Genomic DNA, 24021 nt, shown 5'->3' with positions numbered 1-24021 from the left:
TACCACCACCTCCAGCACTATGCCCTAGTGTACACATACAGTATATATCACATGTGCTGCTATATACCACCTCCTCCAGCACTATGCCCCAGTCTGTACATATACAGTATATATCACATGTGCTGCTATATACCACCACCTCCAGCACTATGCCCCAGTGTACATATACAGTATATACCACCACCTCCAGCACTATGCCCCAGAGTACATATACAGTATATATTACATGTGCTGCTATATACCACCACCTCCAGCACTATGCCCCAGTGTACATATACAGTATATATCACATGTGCTGCTATATACCACCTCCTCCAGCACTATGCCCCAGTCTGTACATATACAGTATATATCACATGTGCTGCTATATACCACCACCTCCAGCACTATGCCCCAGTGTACATATACAGTATATATCACATGTGCTGCTATATACTACCACCTCCAGCACTATGCCCCAGTGTACATATACAGTATATATCACATGTGCTGCTATATACTACCACCTCCAGCACTATGCCCCAGTGTACATACAGTATATACCACCACCTCCAGCACTATGCCCCAGTGTACATATACAGTATATATCACATGTGCTGCTATATACTACCACCTCCAGCACTATGCCCCAGTGTACATATACAGTATATACCACCACCTCCAGCACTATGCCCCAGTGTACATATACAGTATATACCACCACCTCCAGCACTATGCCCCAGTGTACATATACAGTATATACCACCACCTCCAGCACTATGCCCCAGTGTACATATACAGTATATACCACCACCTCCAGCACTATGCCCCAGAGTACATATACAGTATATACCACCACCTCCAGCACTATGCCCCAGTGTACATATACAGTATATACCACCACCTCCAGCACTATGCCCCAGTGTACATATACAGTATATACCACCACCTCCAGCACTATGCCCCAGTCTGTACATATACAGTATATATCACATGTGCTGCTATATACCACCACCTCCAGCACTATGCCCCAGTGTACATATACAGTATATACCACCACCTCCAGCACTATGCCCCAGAGTACATATACAGTATATATCACATGTGCTGCTATATACCACCACCTCCAGCACTATGCCCCAGAGTACATATACAGTATATATCACATGTGCTGCTATATACCACCACCTCCAGCACTATGCCCCAGTGTACATATACAGTATATACCACCACCTCCAGCACTATGCCCCAGTGTACATATACAGTATATACCACCACCTCCAGCACTATGCCCCAGAGTACATATACAGTATATATCACATGTGCTGCTATATACTACCACCTCCAGCACTATGCCCCAGTGTACATATACAGTATATACCACCACCTCCAGCACTATGCCCCAGTGTACATATACAGTATATATCACATGTGCTGCTATATACCACCACCTCCAGCACTATGCCCCAGAGTACATATACAGTATATATCACATGTGCTGCTATATACTACCACCTCCAGCACTATGCCCCAGTGTACATATACAGTATATACCACCACCTCCAGCACTATGCCCCAGAGTACATATACAGTATATATCACATGTGCTGCTATATACTACCACCTCCAGCACTATGCCCCAGTGTACATATACAGTATATACCACCACCTCCAGCACTATGCCCCAGTCTGTACATATACAGTATATCACATGTGCTGCTATATACTACCACCTCCAGCACTATGCCCCAGTGTACATATACATTATATACCACCACCTCCAGCACTATGCCCCAGTCTGTACACTATAGTAATGAAGGGGCTGGAGTCCAGCACAGGCAGGAGGAGGGGGAGCACACACTGACAGGATACAACTTGCTGGAGGAGCCGAGTCTTGTGTTTGCTGCTGTTATCAGTCTGTTGTCACAAAGACGGATTATGTGCTTTCTTCAGTGTGCACACTCTCCTAGAAGCACACTGCACTGCCTGTATCTCACACATCCACACAGAGCACCACACAGTTGTAATCCCAGAGCTACAGACCTGGCACATGGCTCCCTCCTGGGTCTGAGACCTGCTCCCCCACCCCCAATTGTCGGGACCCCCCCTCCAGACCCTCCCCCTTCCCCCTTACAAACAATCATGACCCTCAGCCACCAGCCTCCCCCCTTTCCCTCGTTGTTATACTCACTAGTACTGGGGAGGAGGAGGGATCAGCATGTGGAGCCGCTGTGGCCGGCTGTGCAGGCTCCTACCCAATCTTCAGGAAGACTGCTGGGTGACGTCACACATCAGAGAGACGTAGCCCGGCAGTTCCTGGGGAGGGCGGCAGGGGGCGGCCAGGCACTCAGCACTGATAGGGGTCCGGACTGCTGTCATTTTAGTGAAGTTAAACTTCACTAAAATGACAGTGGCAGAGAAGATTGTGCCGCCCCCTGCAGGAACACAGGAGCTGCCGCCTGAGGCTGAAGCCTCAGTCTGCCTCATGGCAGGAGCGGGCCTGACTACATGGAGGAGGTATGTGACTACATGGGGGGAGGTATGTAAAAAAGGAGATACTATAGCACTTCCCCACAAAGACCATCCGGTCTAAATATAACATGAGAAAAAAGCGGTTTAGGAATGTAGATGCAATAGTTGCCCGTCCCTGTGTCCTATAGGGACATCATAGTACAAGTCCAATAGCATGGTAACAGCATCTCACTTAGGCGGCAGTAGTGGATTATAATAGGGGCGTTTTGGGCGGCAGCCCGGGGCCCTGAGCTCCTGGGGGGCCCATGACCACCCAAAAAGACTCATTCTTTCAATGGTGTACTGTCTCCTGGCTACACTTCTGCCATGATTTGCAAAAAATCACTGTTTTTTAATGGCAATTTTGCACAAATCAGGACATCATGACATTATCTATCCTGTACTATGAACGCCAGGCTAGTGCTTCCATAGTTACAGTGGGGTGGGGGGGGCCCAGGCTTGGTGGACAGCCCGGGGCCTATGGTAAAGTTAATCCGCCCCTGTTAGGCGGTAATATGAAAAAAGAAAAACTTTATTCCAGCATGGCACACAGAGAGACGTTTCAACCTTAGTGGTCTTTTTCAAGCATGCTTGAAAAAGACCACTAAGGTTGAAACGTCTCTCTGTGTGCCATGCTGGAATAAAGTTTTTCTTTTTTCATATTACCGCCTAAGTGAGATGCTGTTACCATGCTATTGGACTTGTACATGGGGGAGGTATCTGACTACATGGGGGGAGGTATCTGACTACATGGGGGGAGGTATCTGACTACATGGGGGGAGGTATCTGACTACATGGGGGGAGGTATCTGACTACATGGGGGGAGGTATCTGACTACATGGAGGGAGGTATCTGGCTATATGGGGGAGGTATGTGGCTACATGGGGAGGTATCTGACTACATAGGGGGAGGTATCTGGCTACATGGGGGAGGTATCTGGCTACGTTGGGGGGGGGGGTATCTGGCTACATGGGGAAGGTATCTGGCTATGTTGGAGGTGTTATTTGGCTGCAGGGAGACATATCCAGCTCAATGGGACACATCTGGCTAGCGGCAAATCTGGCTCCATGGGACATACCTGGCTGCAAGAGGCATACCTAGCCAAAAGGGGCATATGTGGCTGCAGGGACATACCTAGCTGAAAGGGGCATATTATTACTTGTCCAAGCTTCTGCCTGCTTCCCTAGCTCCCAACTTATTGACTGCCTGCTGCAGCCACTGATCTGTGACCTGCGAGACTGAGAAGCAGGTGGGAGCATTGTCAGGTAAGTATGAGCTGTAAGGCCAGGCAGCTAATACGTTAAATAGGCAGTGGCTACATTCTCGTAATGGAATGAAAATCTGCTGCAAAAATGCAAAACTATGGGCCACAACAGTACAGAGTATTGCAGTGGATTTTGCTGCAAAATGTATGGGTGTATCTTCCCTAGGGCAAAGATTATAATGAATCGTATCCTTGGGGGTACTCGGCTGGAGCTTCTTGTCGCATGGGGGTACTTGGCTTGAAAAGGTTGAGAAACACTGCATTAGAGCACTTGATTGGTTGCTATGGGCAACTGCTTCACGTTTTATCTGTACCATTTTTAATAAGCTGCATCGTCCAAAAGTTCACAATCAATATATGCTGTGTAATGTGATCTTTTTATTGTTTTTTCCAGGTTATGTCACTGGATCAAAGCCATCCCTCACATTTTGTGCCGGTTCTGATTGATTTGATATCTGGAGCCATGGGTGAGTGGTAGGGAGATAAAACAATTATCTATCAAATATAAAGAGGCAAAGAAGAGCGATCAGGCAGTTTGATTCATTTATATCAAAGCCTATAAGGCTGTGTTAACACCTTGCAGTTTCATTGCATTACTGCATCATATTTGTGAACACACTGCAGTATCGCAACAGTACGAGGGTGGGTTCATACTGAGGAATTCTCGCGGATAAACTCAGCGGAATTCCGCAGTATGTGCACACGCCTTTCCGCTGACTCCATAGACACCATTCTATGGGCCGGCGTATTCCGCCGATAGAAGTGACATGTCACTTCTTTTGGCGGATAGCGGAATACACCGGGCCATAGAATGGTGTTTATTAATTTTGACATATAAAGAACAATTTCACCTATCGAATATATATTCATCCCACCACCCACTTAAAGTGAAGCTATCAGCCCAATTTGGCCGACATGGTTCCCTGGAGCACTATATACAGCTCCAGAGCAGCCCGCCGCATGTACTGGTTGCGGCTGAAGCTGTATACAGTGGTCCCTCAACATCCAATATTAATTGGTTCCAGGACGACCAGGGCCGCCAACAGGGAATTACTGGCAGTACAGGTGTATGGGGCCCGGCCTATGGGGGGGCCCGGGTCTCCCACACACTTCACTTTTATGAGAAGCCTGGTATGCAGACAGTGCAGGGAGAGGGGAGAGCACCCACAGATGCAAGGGGCCCCTTCTACTTAACTAAAATCATGAGGCCCTCCTCCCCCCTGCACTGTCTGTGGACCGGGCTGCAGAATCCCCCCCTACACAATGGACCAGCCCCCTCCTCAGCAGCTCCCAGGCTGGTGCGGAGCTGGTGACTTCCGGCCTGTGTACTCTCCCAGGAGACAGGAAGATGCAGTGGGCCCCTCTCCTCTCTCCTCCCCCCCCCCCCTCCCTCCCAGCTGTGACCTCTGTTCCCTCCAGTATACAGCTCTGCAGTCGGGGCAAAGGAGGAGGGGCTGCAGGCTGCTGACTGGGAGCAGAGACTTCACTCACTGGGGGCCTCAAGGATTAAAAGTAAGTGTGTGTGAGTGTGTATCTGAGCACTGTATCACTGGGGGCCTCAAGGATAAAAAGTGTGTGTGAGAGTGTGTGTGTATGTGTGTTTGAGCCTCTGATCATATATCTGTGCAATCTGCATGTGTGTGATGTATATATGTCATCTGCATGTGTTTGTATCTGGGTAATCTGCATGTGTGTATCTGCATCTATGCTGTGTGTCTGTGTATATAGGTATATATGGAATCTGCATGTGTGTGTCTGCATCTATGCTATGTGTCTGTGTAGAGGTATATATGGAATCTGCATGTGTGTATCTGCATCTATGCTATGTGTCTGTGTATATAGGTATATATGGAATCTGCATGTGTGTGTCTGCATCTATGCTATGTGTCTGTGTAGAGGTATATATGGAATCTGCATGTGTGTGTCTGCATCTATGCTATGTGTCTGTGTAGAGGTATATATGGAATCTGCATGTGTTTGTATCTGTGTAATTTCTCTATGTTGGTATATTTGTACATCTTGTAATGTGCCTATATGTGTGTATACATGTATTGTGGATCTATATGTATCTGTGTGAGTGTGTGTGCATACATGTGTGTATCTGCCTATTTGTACATTATGGGTTTGTGCATCTATTGTCTATATACAGTATATTAAAGGAGAAGTCAGGCAAAACATTATTGTGATTATGATGTGTCAGTATTATTTGTGGAAAAAAAACATGACATTTTTCAGCCATTCTTTTATAAAACAATAGTTATTTTTAAGGCTGAAAACATGACTTAATTGACTCGTAATTTAACACATATTATGGGCTTTAAATAGCCAAACGTATGTCCTGATTTTTTGGATTAATGTCTTTGGTAAGGTGGGGGCCCAGACAAGTTGGCAGTATGGGGCCCTGGAATTCCTGATGGCGGCCCTGAGGACGACCATTGTGTGTTGAGACCAAAACTCTATGGAAAACTGGTAATTGGTCCTGAAGACCCCCAAATGAGAAAAAAATGAAAGTTTAACCTCTTAAGGACCCATGCCTTACGGGTACGGCATAGAATCATATCACTTAAGGACGCATGCCGTACCTGTACTCTGGTCCTTTAAGAGGCCGCCGGGTCGCGATTGTAGGAAGATGGCTGCTGTTTACTACAGCAGCCATCTACCTGAGTCTTGTAGGGGGCATCATCACGCCGCCCCCCCCCGAGACTGCAATCGCTGTGATTGGCTGTTCAATTCTGAGCGACCAATCACAGCAATATTCCGATATACGGGAATTGAGCAGTGATTGGTGCTGTCTCAGACAGCACCAATCACCACAGTGGCTGGACGTCATGTGCCCATAGCACCGTGCACCGATCGACCGTGATTGGCCAGAAGCCACCGGCCGGCCAATCACGGGCGAATCATCCTTCTCTGCTCGCGAAGAATCGGCGAGCAGAGGAGGAGTGTGGCCCCCTTTTTGTTCTCGGTGTGTCCCCCTTCTGCCCCCATGTCCCTCTTCTTGATGCCGCCTTTACCCCCGGCGCTCCCGTCTCCTCCCTCTTCCTGATGTGTGGCCGCTTCCGCCCCTTCCACCTCCTGATATGCGGCCTCCACCTCCCCCTTTCGTTAGCGGCCACTGCCTCCTCCCTCTTCCGTGTCCCACGTGCCGGCCTGTGTGTCCCCCGTGCTGCCTTCGCCTCCTTATCCCCTGCCACCCTCTCCTGTCTACCACCCTCCCTTTTCCACCCTCTCCTCGCTGCCACCACCCTCTGCCACCCTCTCCTTGCTGCCACTCTCCCTGCCGCCACTCTCCATGCGACCACCCTCCCTGCCGCCACCCTCTCCCTTCGGCCACCCTCCCTCTCCTTCCTGCCACCCTCTTTCTGCCACCCTTTCTGTTGCCACCCTCTCCTTGCTGCCACCCTCTCCTCTTACCCTCTCCCCTGCCCTGCCACCCTCTCCTCTCTTCTCTTACCCTCTCCTGCCACCCTCTTCCCTCTCCTGCCACCCTCTCCTCTCTCCTGCTTCCCTCTCTTGCCATCCTCCGTCCCGCCACCCTCTTCCCTCTCCTGTCACCCTCTACTCTCTCCTGCTTCCCTTTGTCCTGCCATCCTCCATCCTGCCACCCTCTTCCCTCTCTGCTGTCACCCTCTCTTCTCTTACCCTCTCCCGTCTCCAGCCACGCTCTCTTTCTCGCCACCCTCTACTTTCTCCTGCTTCCCTCTCTTGCCACCCTCTCCCCTCGTCTTGCCACTCTTTCCTCTTATGCTCTCCGCTGCCACTCTCCCCACTTTCCTCTTACCCTCTCCCCTCTCCTGCCACCCTCTCCCTTCTCCGCTGCCATGCTCTCCTCTTACCCTCTTCCCTCTCTTGCCACCCTCTCTTGCCCTCTCCCCTCCCCTCCTCTTCTTCCTCATCGTCATCATCATGTAGTGATGATAAGCCCCCTTAAGTGACCCCACCTGAATCCAAGTCCCTGAGTTCGTTGGGGTCACTTGTGGGGGTTTCCGTTGTTTTGGCAGCATGGGGGCTCTGCGAACCCGATATGGCCTTCGCCCTCCATTCTGGCAAAATCCAGCTTCCAAAAGCCAAATGCGTGCTTTCCTTTTGGAGGCATGTCCTGCACCCACATGGTATATTATGTCCCTTTGTGGGGTATTTTTGTACTCTGTGTGTGTGGGGGGGGGGGGGGTGTAATTGCTCTGAAAGCTTTGTTTTATTTTTCTTTTAACCCCTTGTGAACCTAAAAAATTTAAGTCTGTCCTCCTTTCTGGCAAAATCCAGCTTCCAAAAGCCAAATGACACACTCCTTTTGGAGGAGTGTCCTGTGCTGTCATGGCACAATATGTCCCCATGTGGGGTATTTTTGTACTCAGGGGAAATTGATCTACAAGTTTTATGTTTTATTTTACTTTTAAACCCTTGTGAACCCTATAAAATTTAAGGCTAGACCAAGTTTTAGTGTAAAAAAAATTCTGATTTTTATTTTCACGGCACATTGTGCCTGTCACCAGTGGAGTCCGTGTGCTCACTATACCCCTTGTTACGTTCCTTGAGAGGTGTAGTTTCCATAATGGGGTCACTTGTGGGGAGTTTCCAATGTTTTGAAGCACGGGGGCTCTGCGAACCCGACATGGCCTTCGTCCTCCATTCTGGCCAAATCCAGCTTCCAAAATCCAAATTGCGCTCCTTCCCTTTGGAGGCTTTCAGTGCACCAGCTTTGCACTTTGTGTCCACGTGTGGGGTACTCCTATACTTGGGGAAAATTGCTCTACATGATTAGTGGTTTGAATTTTTCATGTTCACAAGCGGTTAAAAGAAAAAATAAAGTTACACCAACGTTTTAGTGTAAAATATTTTCATTTTTCATTTTCACGTCACATTGTTCCACATTGTGTCTGTCACAAGTGGGGTCCATATGCTCACTATACCCTTTGTTACATTCCTCGAGGGGTGTAGTTTCCTAAATGGTGTCCCTTTAGGGGTGTTTGTTAGGTTTTGGCACACCTGAGCCTCTGCCATCCAGAAGTGGAAATTGGCCAATTGTAATAGAGGCTTCAAAATTCACTATGTGCTCCTTTACATCTGAGGCTTGTGGTTGCGTCAAATAGCGCAATATGGCCACATATCATAATTTTTATAAACTGCAGAAACGGTAATAAAAATTGTGGTACATTTCTCTGGAAATAGGGTTTCTATTATGAAAGATATTGGATCACAATATAACTTCTGCAAAGAATATTGAAATTCTCAATTTTCTTACACACTTAGCTTTTATTTCTGTCACTCACCCAAAGGGTTAAAAAACTTTTTGGAATTGATTTTGAACAGTTTGGGGGGTGCAGTTTCTGAAATGGGGTGCTTTGTGGGGCTTCATAACATACAGTCCCCTCCAATCCACTTCCTTGCAAAATCTGATTTTGAAGATTGAAGGCAAGTTTAATAAATGCTGCCAATATAAAGTAGACATGTTGCTAATGCTATTTCATATCTAATTTATGTGGCATAACTATTTTCCTTGCAAGCAGAAAATTTCAAAGTTAGCAAAATGCAATTTTTCACGTTATTTAGTTTTTTTTCATAAAGATAGGCTACAAGCAGACGCTAATTAACTATTCAAATGCAGCTGTCAAAGCTGATAGCTGCATTTGAATAGTGTATGTGGCCCCTCTCCCTGGTGTCTAGTGGGGGATCAATTGTAATGAGCTGTCCGGGGCTCAGCGTCACAATGATGCTGATCCCGGCTCTGCAATCCATTTACATGGTAAGCAGCAAACCATTATAATAGAGCACCGATCTGATGGATCGGGGCTCTGTTATATACACAACATTGATCTCAATGGGAGATCAGTGCTGTGTATATAGAAGTCCCCCAGGGAGCTTCTAATTACTGTTAGTGAAAATAAAATAAAGTGCTGTTATTAATAAATAACCTTCTCCCCTAATAAAAGTTTGAATCACCTCCCTTTTCCCATTTTATAAATAAAAATAAATAAAAAAATAAACATATTTGTTATCGCCGTGTGCGTAACCGCCCGAATTATTAAATGATGACATTCCTGATTTCGCATGGAAAACGGCGTAAGCGCAAAAACCCGCCATAGTGTAAAATTGCGCATTTTTGTTTACATTAAATCCAGAAAAAATTTTATAAAAAGTGATCAAAAAGTTGCATATACGCAAACAAGGTACCAAAAAAAAAAAGACACCTCACACAGACCCATAGACCAAACAATAAAGCGTTATAAGGGTATATTCACACGGGCGTCTCGCATAAAAAATCCGCAGCTAATCCGCAATACATATATTAATAATAAGAAGAATAATATGTGTATTGCAGATTAGCTGCGGATTTCTTGTGCGAGACGCCCGTGTGAATTTACCCTTAGGATGGGAATAGAGCAATTTTAAACACATTTAGTTTTTCTTTAAAAGGTTTAAAGTTTTACCATAGGACGAATGGCGTAAATACAGTACGAAACCCCTCAAAATAAAAGGAATTGCACCTTTTTTTTTCAAATTTCACTGCACATATAATTTTGCATTTGCAACATATTTTATAGAAAAATTAAGTCTGTATGTGCAAATATATAATTGGTGTCGCAAAAAATTAGTGCTCATGTGGGTCTGTAAGGGGAAATATGCAAGCCCAGTGGCCTTTTAAACATGAGGAGGAAAAAACGAAAGCGAAAAAATGAAAACTGGCTTCGTCCTTAACCCCTTAGTGACCGCCGATACGGCTTTCTACGGCGGTCACTAATGGTCCTTATTCTGCTGCCATCAGCTTTTTACGGCGATGGCAGAGAATAAGGCTGCGGGGCCGGGACGGCCCCCACCCCATCCCCCCGGCTACCGGAGGTAGCTGAGGGGTTGGGGCAGTGTGTGAGGTCCGTCCCGGCCCCCCCCCTTACCGACGATCGCCGCTATTAACGTTATAGCGGCGACCGTCGGTAAAGGAGATTACCGGTGCCGCCGCCGCCTTTCATCTCCCCCCGCCGTAGATTCACGGCGGGGGGAGATGAAATAACTGTCCCCCAGACCTCAGATCAGCCCCCCCTAGTGCCCCAATAACTAACCCCCCTCCCCCGGCGGCCATCATTTCCAAGATGGCCGCCGCCATCGCTGTGAACCGACTAATGTCGGTTCACAGCGATGTAAAAGTTAAAATGAATGAAAGCCCCATGCTCTCCGCCACCGGAGGTAGCGGAGAGCATGGGGCAGTCATCGGGGACCCCCCTGTTTGGTCCCGGTACAAGCGATCAGCGGTATATAGTATATACCGCTGATCGCTTGTGCCATGTGCTCCAGGCACTTTTTATCCCCTGTCACCATGAATGATTGGTGACAGGGGATAAAAAGTGATGTCCCCCCACCCCCCAAGTCGCCCCCCACCCCCCCCTGTCACCCCCGTCCCCCAGTCACCCCCCCTTCCCCATATACTCACCGGATCCACGGAGCTCCTTCCTCCTCGACGTCCTGGCTGGTTATGAAGTGCGCATGCGCTTCACAACCAGCCAACTCTGAAAATTTAAAGTGACAGAGACCAATTTGGTCTCTGTCACTGAACTATGATTACTGTGATAGAAAATATCACAGTAATCATAGTAATACAGTGAAAATGAATGTGTAAAGTACAAAAAGTGACAAACATACAAAAAAATAAAACACACACTTTTTATTATAGTAAGAATTGCAGTTTACTCCCAAATTACCCCTAACCCCTCCCCAGATTAACCGTAACCACCGCAGGTTGCCCGTAACCACCGCACGTTGCCCGTAACCACCGCACGTTGCCCGTAACCACCGCACGTTGCCCGTAACCACCACAAATTGCCAGTGACCCCCTCCCGATTGCCCGTAACCACCCCAAATTACATGTACCCACCCCAGATTACCTATAAGCACTTCAGTTTATCAGTAACCACCCCAGATTGTCTGTAACCCTTCCAGGTTGCACATAACCCCCCAGGTTCCCCGTAATCATGCCAGATTACATGTAACCCCCCCCCAGATTGCACGTAACCACCGCGCGTTGCCTCTGACCACGCCACGTCGCCTCTGACCACGCCACGTCGCCTCTGACCACGCCACGTCGCCTCTGACCACGCCACGTCGCCTCTGACCACGCCACGTCGCCTCTGACCACCGCACGTCGCCTCTGACCACCGCACGTCGCCTCTGACCACCGCACGTCGCCTCTGACCACCGCACGTCGCCTCTGACCACGCCAAATTGCCAATGACCCCCTCCAGATTGCGGTGCCCATGCCAGATAACAGGTATCCACCCCAGATTGCCTATAAGAACTTCAGTTTATCCGTAACCACCCCACATTGCCCGTAACCACCCCACGTTGCCCGTAAGCACCCCAGATTGTCAGTAAGCACTGCAGGTTGCCCGTAACCACCCCACGTTGCCCGTAACCACCCCAGATTGTCTGTAAGCACTGCAGGTTGCCCGTAACCACCCCACGTTGCCCGTAACCACCCCAGATTGTCTGTAAGCACTGCAGGTTGCCCGTAACCACCCCACGTTTCCTGTAACCATCCCAGATTGTCTGTAAGCACTGCAGGTTGCCCGTAACCACCCCACCTTTCCCGTAACCATCCCAGATTGTCTGTAAGCACAGCAGATTGCCCGTAACCAGCCCACGTTGCCCGTAACCAGCCCACGTTGCCTGTAACCAGCCCACGTTGCCTGTAACCAGCCCACGTTGCCTGTAACCAGCCCACGTTGCCTGTAACCAGCCCACGTTGCCTGTAACCAGCCCACGTTGCCTGTAACCAGCCCACGTTGCCTGTAACCAGCCCACGTTGCCTGTAACCAGCCCACGTTGCCGTAAACACAGCAGGTTGCCCGTGACCACCACACGTTGCCCATAACCACCCCTCGTTGCCCTTAACCACCCCACGTTGCCTGTAACCACCCCAGGTTGCCGTAACCACAGCAGGTTGCCCGTGACCACCCCATGTTGTCCGTAACCACCCCAGATTACCTGTAACTACCTCAGGTTGCCCATAACCACCCCAGTTTACCTGTAATCTCATTTTTTTTATTCTATTTTAGTAACTGCGCTATTCTAATAACCATTACTAGCTGCAATTTTGCTCCTGTAAATTGGCGCTCCTTCCCTTCTGAGCCCTGCTGTGTGCCCATACAGTGGTTTATGCCCACATATGGGGTAACGTTGTACTCAGGAGAACCTGCGTTACAGATTTTGGGGTACGTTTTCTCTCCTGTCCTCGTCAAATTGAGAAATTTCAAACTAAACCAACATATTATTGGAAAAATTAGAGTTTTCATTTTTACTGGCCAATTTTGAATACTTTCCTCTAATACCTGTGGGGTAAAAATGGTCACCACACCCCAAGATGAATTCTTTGAGGGGTGCACTTTCCAAAATGGGGTGACTTTTGGGGGGAATCTATGCTGCTGACACTACAGGGGCTCTGCAAACGCACCTGGCGCTCAGAAACTTCTTCAGAAAAATCTGCACTGAAATGCTAATTGGCGCTCCTTCCCTTCTGAGCCCGGCTGTGTGCCCATGCAGTGGTTTATGCCCACATATGGGGAACCGTTCTACTCAGGAGAACCTGCTTTACATATATTGGGGTGACATTTCTCTCCTGTTCCTCGAGAAATTGAGAAATTTCAAACTAAAGGAACATATTATTGGAAAAAATCGAGTTTTTCATTTTTACTGTCTACTTTTGAATACTTTCCTCAAACACCTGTGGGGTCAAAATGCTCACCACACCCCAAAATAAATTCTTTGAGGGGTGCACTTTCTAAAATGGGGTGACTTATTGGGAGATTTTACTCTGCGGACACTACAGGGGCTCTGCAAACGCACCTGGCGCTCAGAAACTTCTTCAGCAAAATCTGCATTGAAAAAGCTAATTGGCGCTCCTTTCCTTCTGAGCCCTCCTGTGTGCCCATGCAGTGGTTTATGCCCACATATGAGGTACCTTTTCACTTAGGAGAACCTGCGTTACAAATTTTGGGGTACTTTTTTCCTCTTGTTCCTCATAAAATTGAGAAATTTCAAACTAAAAGAACATAATATTGGAAAAATTTGAGTTTTTAATTTTTACTGTCTACTTTTGAATACATTCCTCTAATACCTGTGGGGTCAAAATGGTCACCACACACCAAGATGAATACTTTGAGGGGTGCACTTTCCAAAATGGAGTGACTTATGGCGAGATTTTACTCCGCTGGCACTACAGGGGCACTGCAAATGCACCTGTCGCTCGGAAACCTTCTGCAGCAAAATCTGCATTGAAAAAGCTAATTGGCGCTCCTTCCCTTCTGAGCCCTCCTGTGTGCCCATGCAGTGGTTTATGCCCACATATGGGGTACCATTGTACTCAGGAGAACCTGCGTTACAAATTTTGGGGTACTTTTTTCCTCTCGTTCCTCGTGAAATTGAGAAATTTCAAACTAAACGAACATATTATTGGAAGAATTCGAGTTTTTCATTTTTACTGTCTTCTTTTGAATACTTTCCTGTAATACCTGTGGGGTCAAAATGGTCACCACACACCAAGATGAATTCTTTGAGGGGTGTACTTTCCAAAATGGGGTGACTTATGGGGGGTTTTCTCTCTGCTGACACTACAGGGCACTGCAAACGCACCTGGCGCTCAGAAACTTCTTCAGCAAAATTTGCATTGGAAAAGCTAATTGGCGCTCCCTTCCTTCTGAGCCCTGCTGTGTGCCCATACAGTGGTTTACGCCCACATATGGGGTACCGTTGTACTCAAGAGAACCTGCATTACAAATTTTGGCGTGCTTTTTGTCTCATATTCCTTTTGAAAATGAGAAACTTTAATCTAAACGTATATATTATTGGAAAATTAAAATTTTCAATTTTTTTACTGCCTAATTGTGAATACTTTCCTCCAGCCCCTGTAGGGTTAAAATGCTCATTATACCCCTAGATTAATTCTTTAAGGTGTGTAGTTTCCAAAATGGGGTCACTTATGGGGGTTTTCAGGATACCAGACTTCTAAATCCATTTAAAAAAAGAACTGGTCCCTAAAAAAATCAGTTTCACGAAATGTGATAATTTGCTGATACATTTCTAAGCCCCATAACACCCTAAAAAAGTAAAATATGTTTACCAAATTATGCCAGAATAAAGAAGACATATTGGTAATGTGACTTAGTAACTAATGTATGTGCTACGACTTTCTTTTTTTAGAAGCAGAGAATTTCAAAGTTCATAAAATGCAAATTTTTTCAATTTTTCATGATATTTTTATGTTTTTCACAAAAAACACACAAAATAGTGACCAAATTTTGCCACTAACATAAAGTGCCATATGTCACGAAAAAACAATCTCAGAATCGCTAGCATACGTTAAAGCATCACTGAGCTATAAGAGCATAAAGTGAGACAGGTCAGATTTTGAAAAATTAGCCTGGTCATTAAGGCCCAAACTAGCTGCAGCACGAAGGGGTTAAGGGGTTAAGAGGTTAAAGTACAATAAGCAGCTAACTAATATGGATAAAGCAAGTCCTCACATATTACAGTCAGAAAGAGCTACAAAAGACTGTAAATTACTTTCTGTGTAGCGGATTGGAGCATTTTCAGGGTTTTAATTGGATCACACAGGGTCTGAGAAAAATAAAATAAAGCCGCTCTCACCTGGTGCCCAAAGGTGCAACTCATTCTGGCAAATAAAGAGCAATGCAGGACATGTATTATCACACTGTCCCGTAGAGAGGAGATATCTTTTCTGCAGATCTGGACTGTCTGTAGCATTGAATGTTGAGTCTTGTCTCAAGTTACGATGGTCCAGAAAGGAACATCGTATGTTAAAAATATTGTATCTTGAGGCCATTGTAAGTTGAGGGATCACTGTACCGCTCTCTGCCTGTCATCACGCTTACGGGATGATTGACAGGGAGAGCGGCCAGTAACTAGCCTCTGCCTGTCAATCATCCCCTCAGAGCACTGACAGACAAAAAGCGGTGACTAGACACGGACGGGGAGCCGCCCAGATGACTACCTCCCCTCATCTGCCTGCCACGCCCCCCGGTAATAAAACTTCTTTTTCTCTGTTATACAACTTCTGCTGCAGCCGGTACGTGCCGCAGGCTGCTCAGGAGCTGTATACAGAGCTACAGGGAACCATATCAGCCCAATTGGGCTGACTGGTCCCCTTTAAGTTCTAATATTTTGTTAAGCTCTTTGTGCCCAACTATCCATACATTAAAAAAAAACAACAACTTTATAATTAAGAATAATCCACAGGTAATGTAGGTAATCTACTACACGATAGTCCTAATAGAAAATAGACTTAAAAATTGACAAAGCAAAACAAAATAGGCTTGTTAAATGGCCCTGATGGAAATTATGGCATATGCTACCAATGTGAAACACCCAAGAAATACAGCAGCACACAATAAATACTAAAGCCTTTGTGTTGCATTACTGCTGTATTTACTATACATGTAAAAGTAAGGTTCTTGGAGTACATTTTGATTAATTTGTGTGTACCCATCCTCCAGTGACAAGGCAGTTTCAGTTCAGATGGCATCCTGACACTAAACAAAGCTGCCTTACCTGGACTTCCAAAATTTACTCAGGGAATAAAAGATGCAACTATATACTGCCTTTTTTAAAAACAACCTTGGACAGATGGAGAGCGCTACTAATATAGATAGATGTGATTACTCCCCCATGTAAACAATCTTAGGCTGCGTTCACACAACGTATATTTCAGTCAGTATATTTCAGTCAGTATTGCAACCAAAACCAGGAGTGGATTAAAAACGCAGAAAGGCTCTGTTCACACAATGTTGAAATTGAGTGGATGGCCGCCATATAACAGTAAATAACTGCCATTATTTTAATATAACAGCCGTTGTTCTAAAATAACAGCAAATATTTGCCATTAAATGGCGGCCATCCACTCAATTTCAACATTGTGTGAACAGAGCCTTTCTGTGTTTTTAATCCACTCCTGGTTTTGGTTGCAATACTGACTGAAATCTACATATACTGACTGAAATATACGTAGTGTGAATGCAGCCTAAAAAGCAACACTGACCACTACTGATCTAGTATGTTAAAATAAAGGGAAATTTGATTAAAAAAATGCATGGATGGATCAGCACCTTAAAAAACAGGGTACACAGGTACACGCTGCCATAACTGCGAAACAAAAGCAAATACTCACACACTTACCAAAACAGCATTTCTATTTATTTTATTTATTATTCCTTTAGGCGGTGCGGCCTGTGTGCTCAGTGGACAGCCATTTGACACAGCCAAGGTTAAGATGCAGACCTTCCCATCGATGTATAGAAGCTTCACGGACTGTGCAGTACGCACATACCACATGGAGGGGCTGCGTGGGCTGTATCATGGCACTGTTCCTGCTTTGTTGGCAAATGTGTCCGAAAATGCAGTCCTGTTTGCATGCTATGGGTTTTGTCAAAATCTTGTGTGCCATGTCCTTGGGAAGCAAGATCCATCACAGCTTAGGTGTGTACTTATTTTAACTGTTATTTTGTAATATAGTACGGTGAAAATACAAGGTTTTGGCGTACACTACCGTTCAAAAGTTTGGGGTCACATTGAAATGTCCTTATTTTTAAAGGAAAAGCACTGTACTTTTCAATGAAGATAACTTTAAACTAGTCCTAACTTTAAAGAAATACACTCTATACATTCTTATGTGGTAAATGACTATTCTAGCTGCAAATGTCTGGTTTTTGGTGCAATATCTACATAGGTGTAGATATTGCAACTATCACTCCAGTGTTCTAATGGTACAATGTGTTTGCTCATTGGCTCAGAAGGCTAATTGATGATTAAAAAACCCTTGTGCAATCATGTTCACACATCTGAAAACAGTCTAGCTTGTTACAGAAGCTACAAAACTGACCTTCCTTTGAGCAGATTAAGTTTCTGAAGCATCACATTTGGGGGGTTAATTAAACGCTCAAAATGGCCAGAAAAAGAGAACTTTCATCTGAAACTTGACAGTCTATTCTTGTTCTTAGAAATGAAGGCTATTCCATGCGAGAAATTGCTAAGAAATTGAATATTTCCTACAACGATGTGTACTACTCCCTTCAGAGGACTGCACAAACAGGCTCTAACCAGAGTAGAAAAAGAAGTGGGAGGCCGCGTTGCACAACTAAGCAAGAAGATAAGCACATTAGAGTCTCTAGTTTGAGAAACAGACGCCTCACAGGTCCCCAACTGGCATCTTCATTAAATATTACCCGCAAAACACCAGTGTCAACATCTACAGTGAAGAGGCAGCTGCGGGATTTTGGGCTTCAGGGCAGAGTGGCAAAGAAAAAGCCATATCTGAGACTGGCCAATAAAAGAAAAAGATTAAGATGGGCAAAAGAACAGACATTGGACAGAGGAAGACTGGAAAAAAGTGTTGTGGACGGATGAATCCAAGTTTGAGGTGTTTGGATCACAAAGAACGTTTGTGAGACGCAGAACAAATGAAAGATGCTGGAAGAATGCCTGACGCCATCTGTTAAGCATGGTGGAGGTAATGTGATGGTCTTGGGTTGCTTTGGTGCTGGTAAGGTGGGAGATTTGTACAGGGTAAAAGGGATTCTGAATAAGGAAGACTATCACTCAATTTTGCAACGCCATGCCATACCCAGTGGACAGCGCTTGATTGGAACCAATTTCATCCTACAACAGGACAATGCCCCTAAACACACCTCCAAATTGTGCAAGAACTATTTACAGCAGAAGCAGGCAGCTGGCATTTTACGGTAATGTAGTGGCCAGCGCAGTCACCCGATCTGAACCCCATTGAGCTGTTGTGGGAGCAGCTTCACCGTATGGTACGCCAGAAGTGCCCATCCAACCAATCCAACTTGTGGGAGCTGCTTCTAGAAGCGTGGGGTGCAATTTCTCCAGCTTACCTCAACAGATTAACAGCTAGAATGCCAAAGGTGTGCAATGCTGTAATTGCTGCAAAAGGAGGATTCTTTGGCAAAAGCAAAGTTTGTATTATTTCAAATACAAATCATTATTTCTAACCTTGTCAATATCTTTACTCTATTTTCTATTCATTTCACAATGTATGGTGGTGAAGAAGTGTGACTTTTCATGGAAAAAACTAAATTGTTTGGGTGACCCCAAACTTTTGAACGGTAGTGTAGGTAATTTAGTTCCATGTAAAGTGTCTAATAGATCTGAATGGGCACATTTGGTTATTCTAATGCTTGTTAGAGATACCGTATTTTCCAGGGAATAAGATGACCCCTGACTTTTAACAAGATTGTCAGGGGTTCGCCTATATGCAGGAAAATGTTAACGCCTGCCCAGGGGTGATTCTAGCCTCTCTGCTGCCCGAGGCGAACTATAGAATGACGCCCCCCCCCCCCCCCCGTCAATCCGCCCACATTATAATCCACTACTGCCCCCCCCCCCCCACTGCTGTCCCCAATAAACATAATGTTTGGTCCCTTGCTGCACAGAGGATGTCAGGAGAGGAGGAGGCTGACTTTATAGGAGAGGTCCCAGCAGCACAGAGGATGTCAGGAGATGAGGGTGCTAATCCTATAGGAGAGGTCCCAGCAGCACAGAGGATGTCAGGAGAGGAGGGTGCTAATCCTATAGGAGAAGTCCCAGCAGCACAGAGGATGTCAGGAGAGGAGGGTGCTGATCTTTTAGGAGATGGTCCCCCTCTTCCCCCCTTATAGATGGTCCCCCTCTTCCCCCCTTATAGATGGTCCCCCTCTTCCCCCCCTTATAGATGGTCCCCTCTCCCTTATAGATGGTCCCCCTCTCCACCCCTTATAGATGGTCCCCCTCTCCCCCCTCCCTTATAGATGGTCCCCCTCTCCCCCCCTCCCTTATAGATGGTCCCCCTCTTTTCCCCTTTATAGATGGTCCCCCTCTTCCCCCCTTATAGATGGTCCCCCTCTTCCCCCCCCCTTATAGTTGGTCCCCCTCTTCCCTCTCTCCCCCCCTTATAGATGGTCCCCCTCTCCCCCCCCTTATAGATGGTCCCCCTCTTTCCCCTCCCTTATAGATGGTCCCCCTCTTCCCCCCTTTATAGATGGTCCCCCTCTTCCCCCCCCCTTATAGTTGGTCCCCCTCTTCCCTCTCTCCCCCCCTTATAGATGGTCCCCCTCTCCCCCCCCCCTTATAGATGGTCCCCCTCTTCCCTCTCTCCCCCTCCCTTATAGATGGTCCCCTTTCCCTTATAGATGGTCCCCCTCCCCCCCTTATACATGGTCCCCCTCTCCCCCCTGCCTTATAGATGCCCCCTTATAGATGGTCCCCCTCTTTCCCCCTCCCTTATAGATGGTCCCCCTCTCCCCCTTATACATGGTCCCCCTCTTTCCCCCCCCTTATAGACGGTCCCCCTCCCGCCCCTTCCTTATAGATGGTCCCCCAATTATAGATGGTCCCCCTCTTTCCCCCCTCCCTTATAGATGGCCCCCCCTTATAGATGGTCCCCCTCTTTCCCCCCCTCCCTTATAGATGGCCCCCCCCTATAGATGGTCCCCCTCTTCCCTCTCCCCCTCCCTTATAGATCGTCCCCCTCTTTCCCCCTCCCTTATAGATCGTCCCCCTCTTTCCCCCCTCCCTTATAGATGGCCCCCTTCCCCCCCTACCTTATAGATGGTCCCCCTCTCCCCCCCCCCCCCTGCACAGCAGATAAAACAAAAACAAAAAAACAGCACACAACTCACCTGCCCTCCGTTCCCCCGTCGAGCCTCTCTGGTCTGGTCCCGGCTGATGTGCGGCTGCCCGGGGTGTCCCGTCCTGTCCCCGGCAGCGCGCGCATCACAGAGCTCCCCGTGCGCCTGTGCCTGTGACTTCCGGCGCACGGGGAGCTCTCTGATGCGCGCGCTGCCGGGGACAGGACGGGACACCCCGGGCAGCCGCACATCAGCCGGGGGACTAAGGCTGCATTCCCACGTTCCGTGATCCTGACGGATCACGGACGTGGAATGCATGTACTGGAGCCCCCCCGCCCCCGGGAAGTATCTGTAATGAGATGCTGTGAGCGGGGGAGACTGTATTCATAAGCGCCGCGCTGTAGTATCAGCACCGCACGGCTGATTTAGTACAGCGCGGCGCTTATGAATACAGTCTCCCCCGCTCACAGCATCTCATTACAGATACTGCCCGGGGGCGGGGGGGCTCCAGTACATGGTACAGTCAGGGCCGTTTTAATACATTGGTGGGCCCAGTGCACAGCCCTCAAGAGTGGGCCCCCCCTTACCTTTCTGCACATTGTATAATGTACTGAATTTGCCCCCACACTGTATCAAGAGCCCCAATACATACAGTAGTTACCTTATAACACTATTTCCACCATACAGTGATTACATATTACATAAAAACTGCACTAAACAAAACAGAAAGATATTACCAATGATACCATTACATAATACCGCCATACCATGACCCCTATCAGTACAAGCCTATAACAGAGTGAAGTTACATCCAGTGACTCACCGGAGGCGTCTTCTCCGATCAGAGTCTGTCACCTTTTCTTTTTCTCTCCATCCAGCGTGGGCCACCTTGAAGTCTTCTCCTGGCTGTGAATCTTCTCTCCAGAATCTGCCAGACAAATATTTTAGGCTCCAACACATACAGTAGTTACACCCCTCTGTACTCCTATACAGTAGTTACACCCCTCTGTACTCCTACATAGTTACACCCCTCTATGCCTCCATAGTTTTAAGGTGTCCCTGTAGTATATAGACCCTCATGTGCTCCTCCAGTTATATACAGCCCTCCTGTGCGCTCCCCATTTAGTATATAGCCCCCCTGTGCACTCTCCCCAGTAGTATATAGCCCCCTGTGCTCACCCACAATAGTATATAGCCCCCTGTGCTCACCCACAATAGTATATAGCCCCCCCTGTGCTCTCCCCCAATAGTATATAGCCCCCCTATGCTCTCCCACAATAGTATATAGCCCCCCTGTGCTCTCCCACAATAGTATATAGCCCCCCTGTGCTCTCCCCCAATAGTATATAGCCCCCCTGTGCTCTCCCCCAATAGTATATAGCCCCCCTGTGCTCTCCCACAATAGTATATAGCCCCCCTGTGCTCTCCCCCAATAGTATATAGCCCCCCTGTGCTCCCCCTCAATAGTATATAGCCCCCCTGTGCTCTCCATAATATATAGCCCCCTGTGCTCTCCCCCATAGTATATAGACCCCTGTGCTCCCCAATAGTATATAGCTCCCCTGTGCTCCCCAATAGTATATAGCTAACCTGTGCTCCCCAATAGTATATAACCCCCTGTGCTCCCCCGTAGTATATAGCCCCCTGTGCTCCCCCATAGTATATAGCCCCCTGTGCTCCCCAGTAGTATATAGCCCCCTGTGCTCCCCATAGTATATAGCTCCCCTGTGCTCCCCCATAGTATATAGCTCCCCTGTGCTCCCCCATAGTATATAGCCCCCTGTGCTCCCCCAAAGTATATAGCTCCCCTGTGCTCCCCCATAGTATATAGCTCCCCTGTGCTCCCCAATAGTATATAGCCCCCTGTGCTTCCCAATAGTATATAGCTCCCCTGTGCTCCCCAATAGTATATAGCTCCCCTGTGCTCCCCCATAGTGTATAGCCCCCTGTGCTCCCCCATAGTATATAGCTCCCCTGTGCTCCCCCATAGTATATAGCCCCCTGTGCTCCCCCATAGTATATAGCCCCCTGTGCTCCCCAATAGTATATAGCCCCCGTTCTCCCCCATAGTGTATAGCCCCCTGTGCTCCCCCATAGTATATAGCTCCCCTGTGCTCCCCCATAGTATATAGCCCCCTGTGCTCCCCCATAGTATATAGCCCCCTGTGCTCCCCCAAAGTATATAGCTCCCCTGTGCTCCCCCATAGTATATAGCTCCCCTGTGCTCCCCAATAGTATATAGCCCCCTGTGCTTCCCAATAGTATATAGCTCCCCTGTGCTCCCCAATAGTATATAGCTCCCCTGTGCTCCCCCATAGTATATAGCCCCCTGTGCTCCCCCATAGTATATAGCCCCCTGTGCTCCCCCATAGTATATAGCCCCCTGTGCTCCCCAATAGTATATAGCCCCCTGTGCTCCCCCAAAGTATATAGCCCCCTGTGCTCCCCCAAAGTATATAGCTCCCCTGTGCTCCCCCATAGTATATAGCCCCTGTGCTCCCCAATAGTATATAGCCCCCGTTCTCCCCCATAGTATATAGCCCCCTGTGCTCCCCAATAGTATATAGCTCCCCTGTGCTCCCCATAGTATATAGCTCCCCTGTGCTCCCCCATAGTATATAGCCCCCCTGTGCTCCCCCATAGTATATAGCCCCCTGTCCTCCCCTATAGTATATAGCCCCCCTGTGCTCCCCAATAGTATATAGCCCCCGTTCTTCCCCATAGTATATAGCCCCCCTGTGCTCCCCAATAGTATATAGCCCCCGTTCTCCCCCATAGTATATAGCCCCCCTGTGCTCCCCAATAGTATATAGCCCCCGTTCTCCCCCATAGTATATAGCCCCCTGTTCTCCCCCATAGTATATAGCCCCCTGTGCTCCCCCATAGTATATAGCCCCCTGTGCCCCCCCATAGTATATAGCCCCCTGTGCTCCCCCATAGTATATAGCCCCCTGTGCTCCCCCATAGTATATAGCCCCCTGTGCTCCCCAATAGTATATAGCTCCCCCTCCCATATAACATTGAAAAAAACAAACACTGTTACTCACCTGGGTCCACGCGTTCCTCTTGTCTTCCCTCCTGTGGCCGCACTTCCTGCGGTCACAAGAGGCTGCACTCCCCTCACCCTCGCGCCGACGCTCCAGTGACGTCGGCCGCTAGAGGGAGAGTGCGGCCTCTTGTGACCGCAGAAAGTGCGGCCACAAGAGTGACTGACAGGGAGGGAGCCAATGGCTCTCTCTCTGTCAGTGTCGCTGCTGCTGCAGCGCTGAAGCGCCGCAGCAGCAGCGGACGGGGGCAGCGGCGGACGGGGGGGCCCTGCAGGGGGCGCCATGGAGGGGTAAGTAGATTACCCATCCATGGCGCTCCCCCATGACAGGCTGGTGGCCGGAGCCCTGTGCGACCGCATTGGTCGCACATAGCAACGGCCGGCCTGCTCGGGGGGGCCCCTTTAACCAGTGGGCCCGGTGCACGTGCACCATGTGCCCTCTGGTTAAAGCGGCCCTGGGTACAGTCAGTGGCGGATTATAATGTGGGCGGCCGCCCGAACCGCTCATATTATAATCTGCCACTGAATGCCGCCCCCATGAAGATAGCTGGTGGCGCCGCCTGAGGCAGACGATTCAGGTCGCCTCATGATTGCGGCGC

General features: G+C 47.9%; 1 protein-coding gene across 1 annotated transcript in view; it reads left to right on the top strand.

The window, feature by feature from the left end:
- The window catches only part of LOC138802622 (mitochondrial ornithine transporter 1-like), a 57765-nt gene that overhangs the window by 12294 nt on the left and 21450 nt on the right, over window positions 1-24021 (top strand). Inside the window, exons 2-3 of the mRNA XM_069986125.1 lie at window positions 4149-4221; window positions 16972-17230. Coding sequence (XP_069842226.1) covers window positions 4152-4221; window positions 16972-17230 — 329 coding nt within the window. The 5' untranslated portion in view covers window positions 4149-4151. The remainder of the gene's footprint in view (window positions 1-4148; window positions 4222-16971; window positions 17231-24021) is intronic.

This window comes from Dendropsophus ebraccatus, chromosome 10, assembly GCF_027789765.1.
Source record: "Dendropsophus ebraccatus isolate aDenEbr1 chromosome 10, aDenEbr1.pat, whole genome shotgun sequence".
NCBI classification, from domain to species: domain Eukaryota; kingdom Metazoa; phylum Chordata; class Amphibia; order Anura; family Hylidae; genus Dendropsophus; species Dendropsophus ebraccatus.
This window is presented reverse-complemented; position numbering and strand designations above follow the sequence as displayed.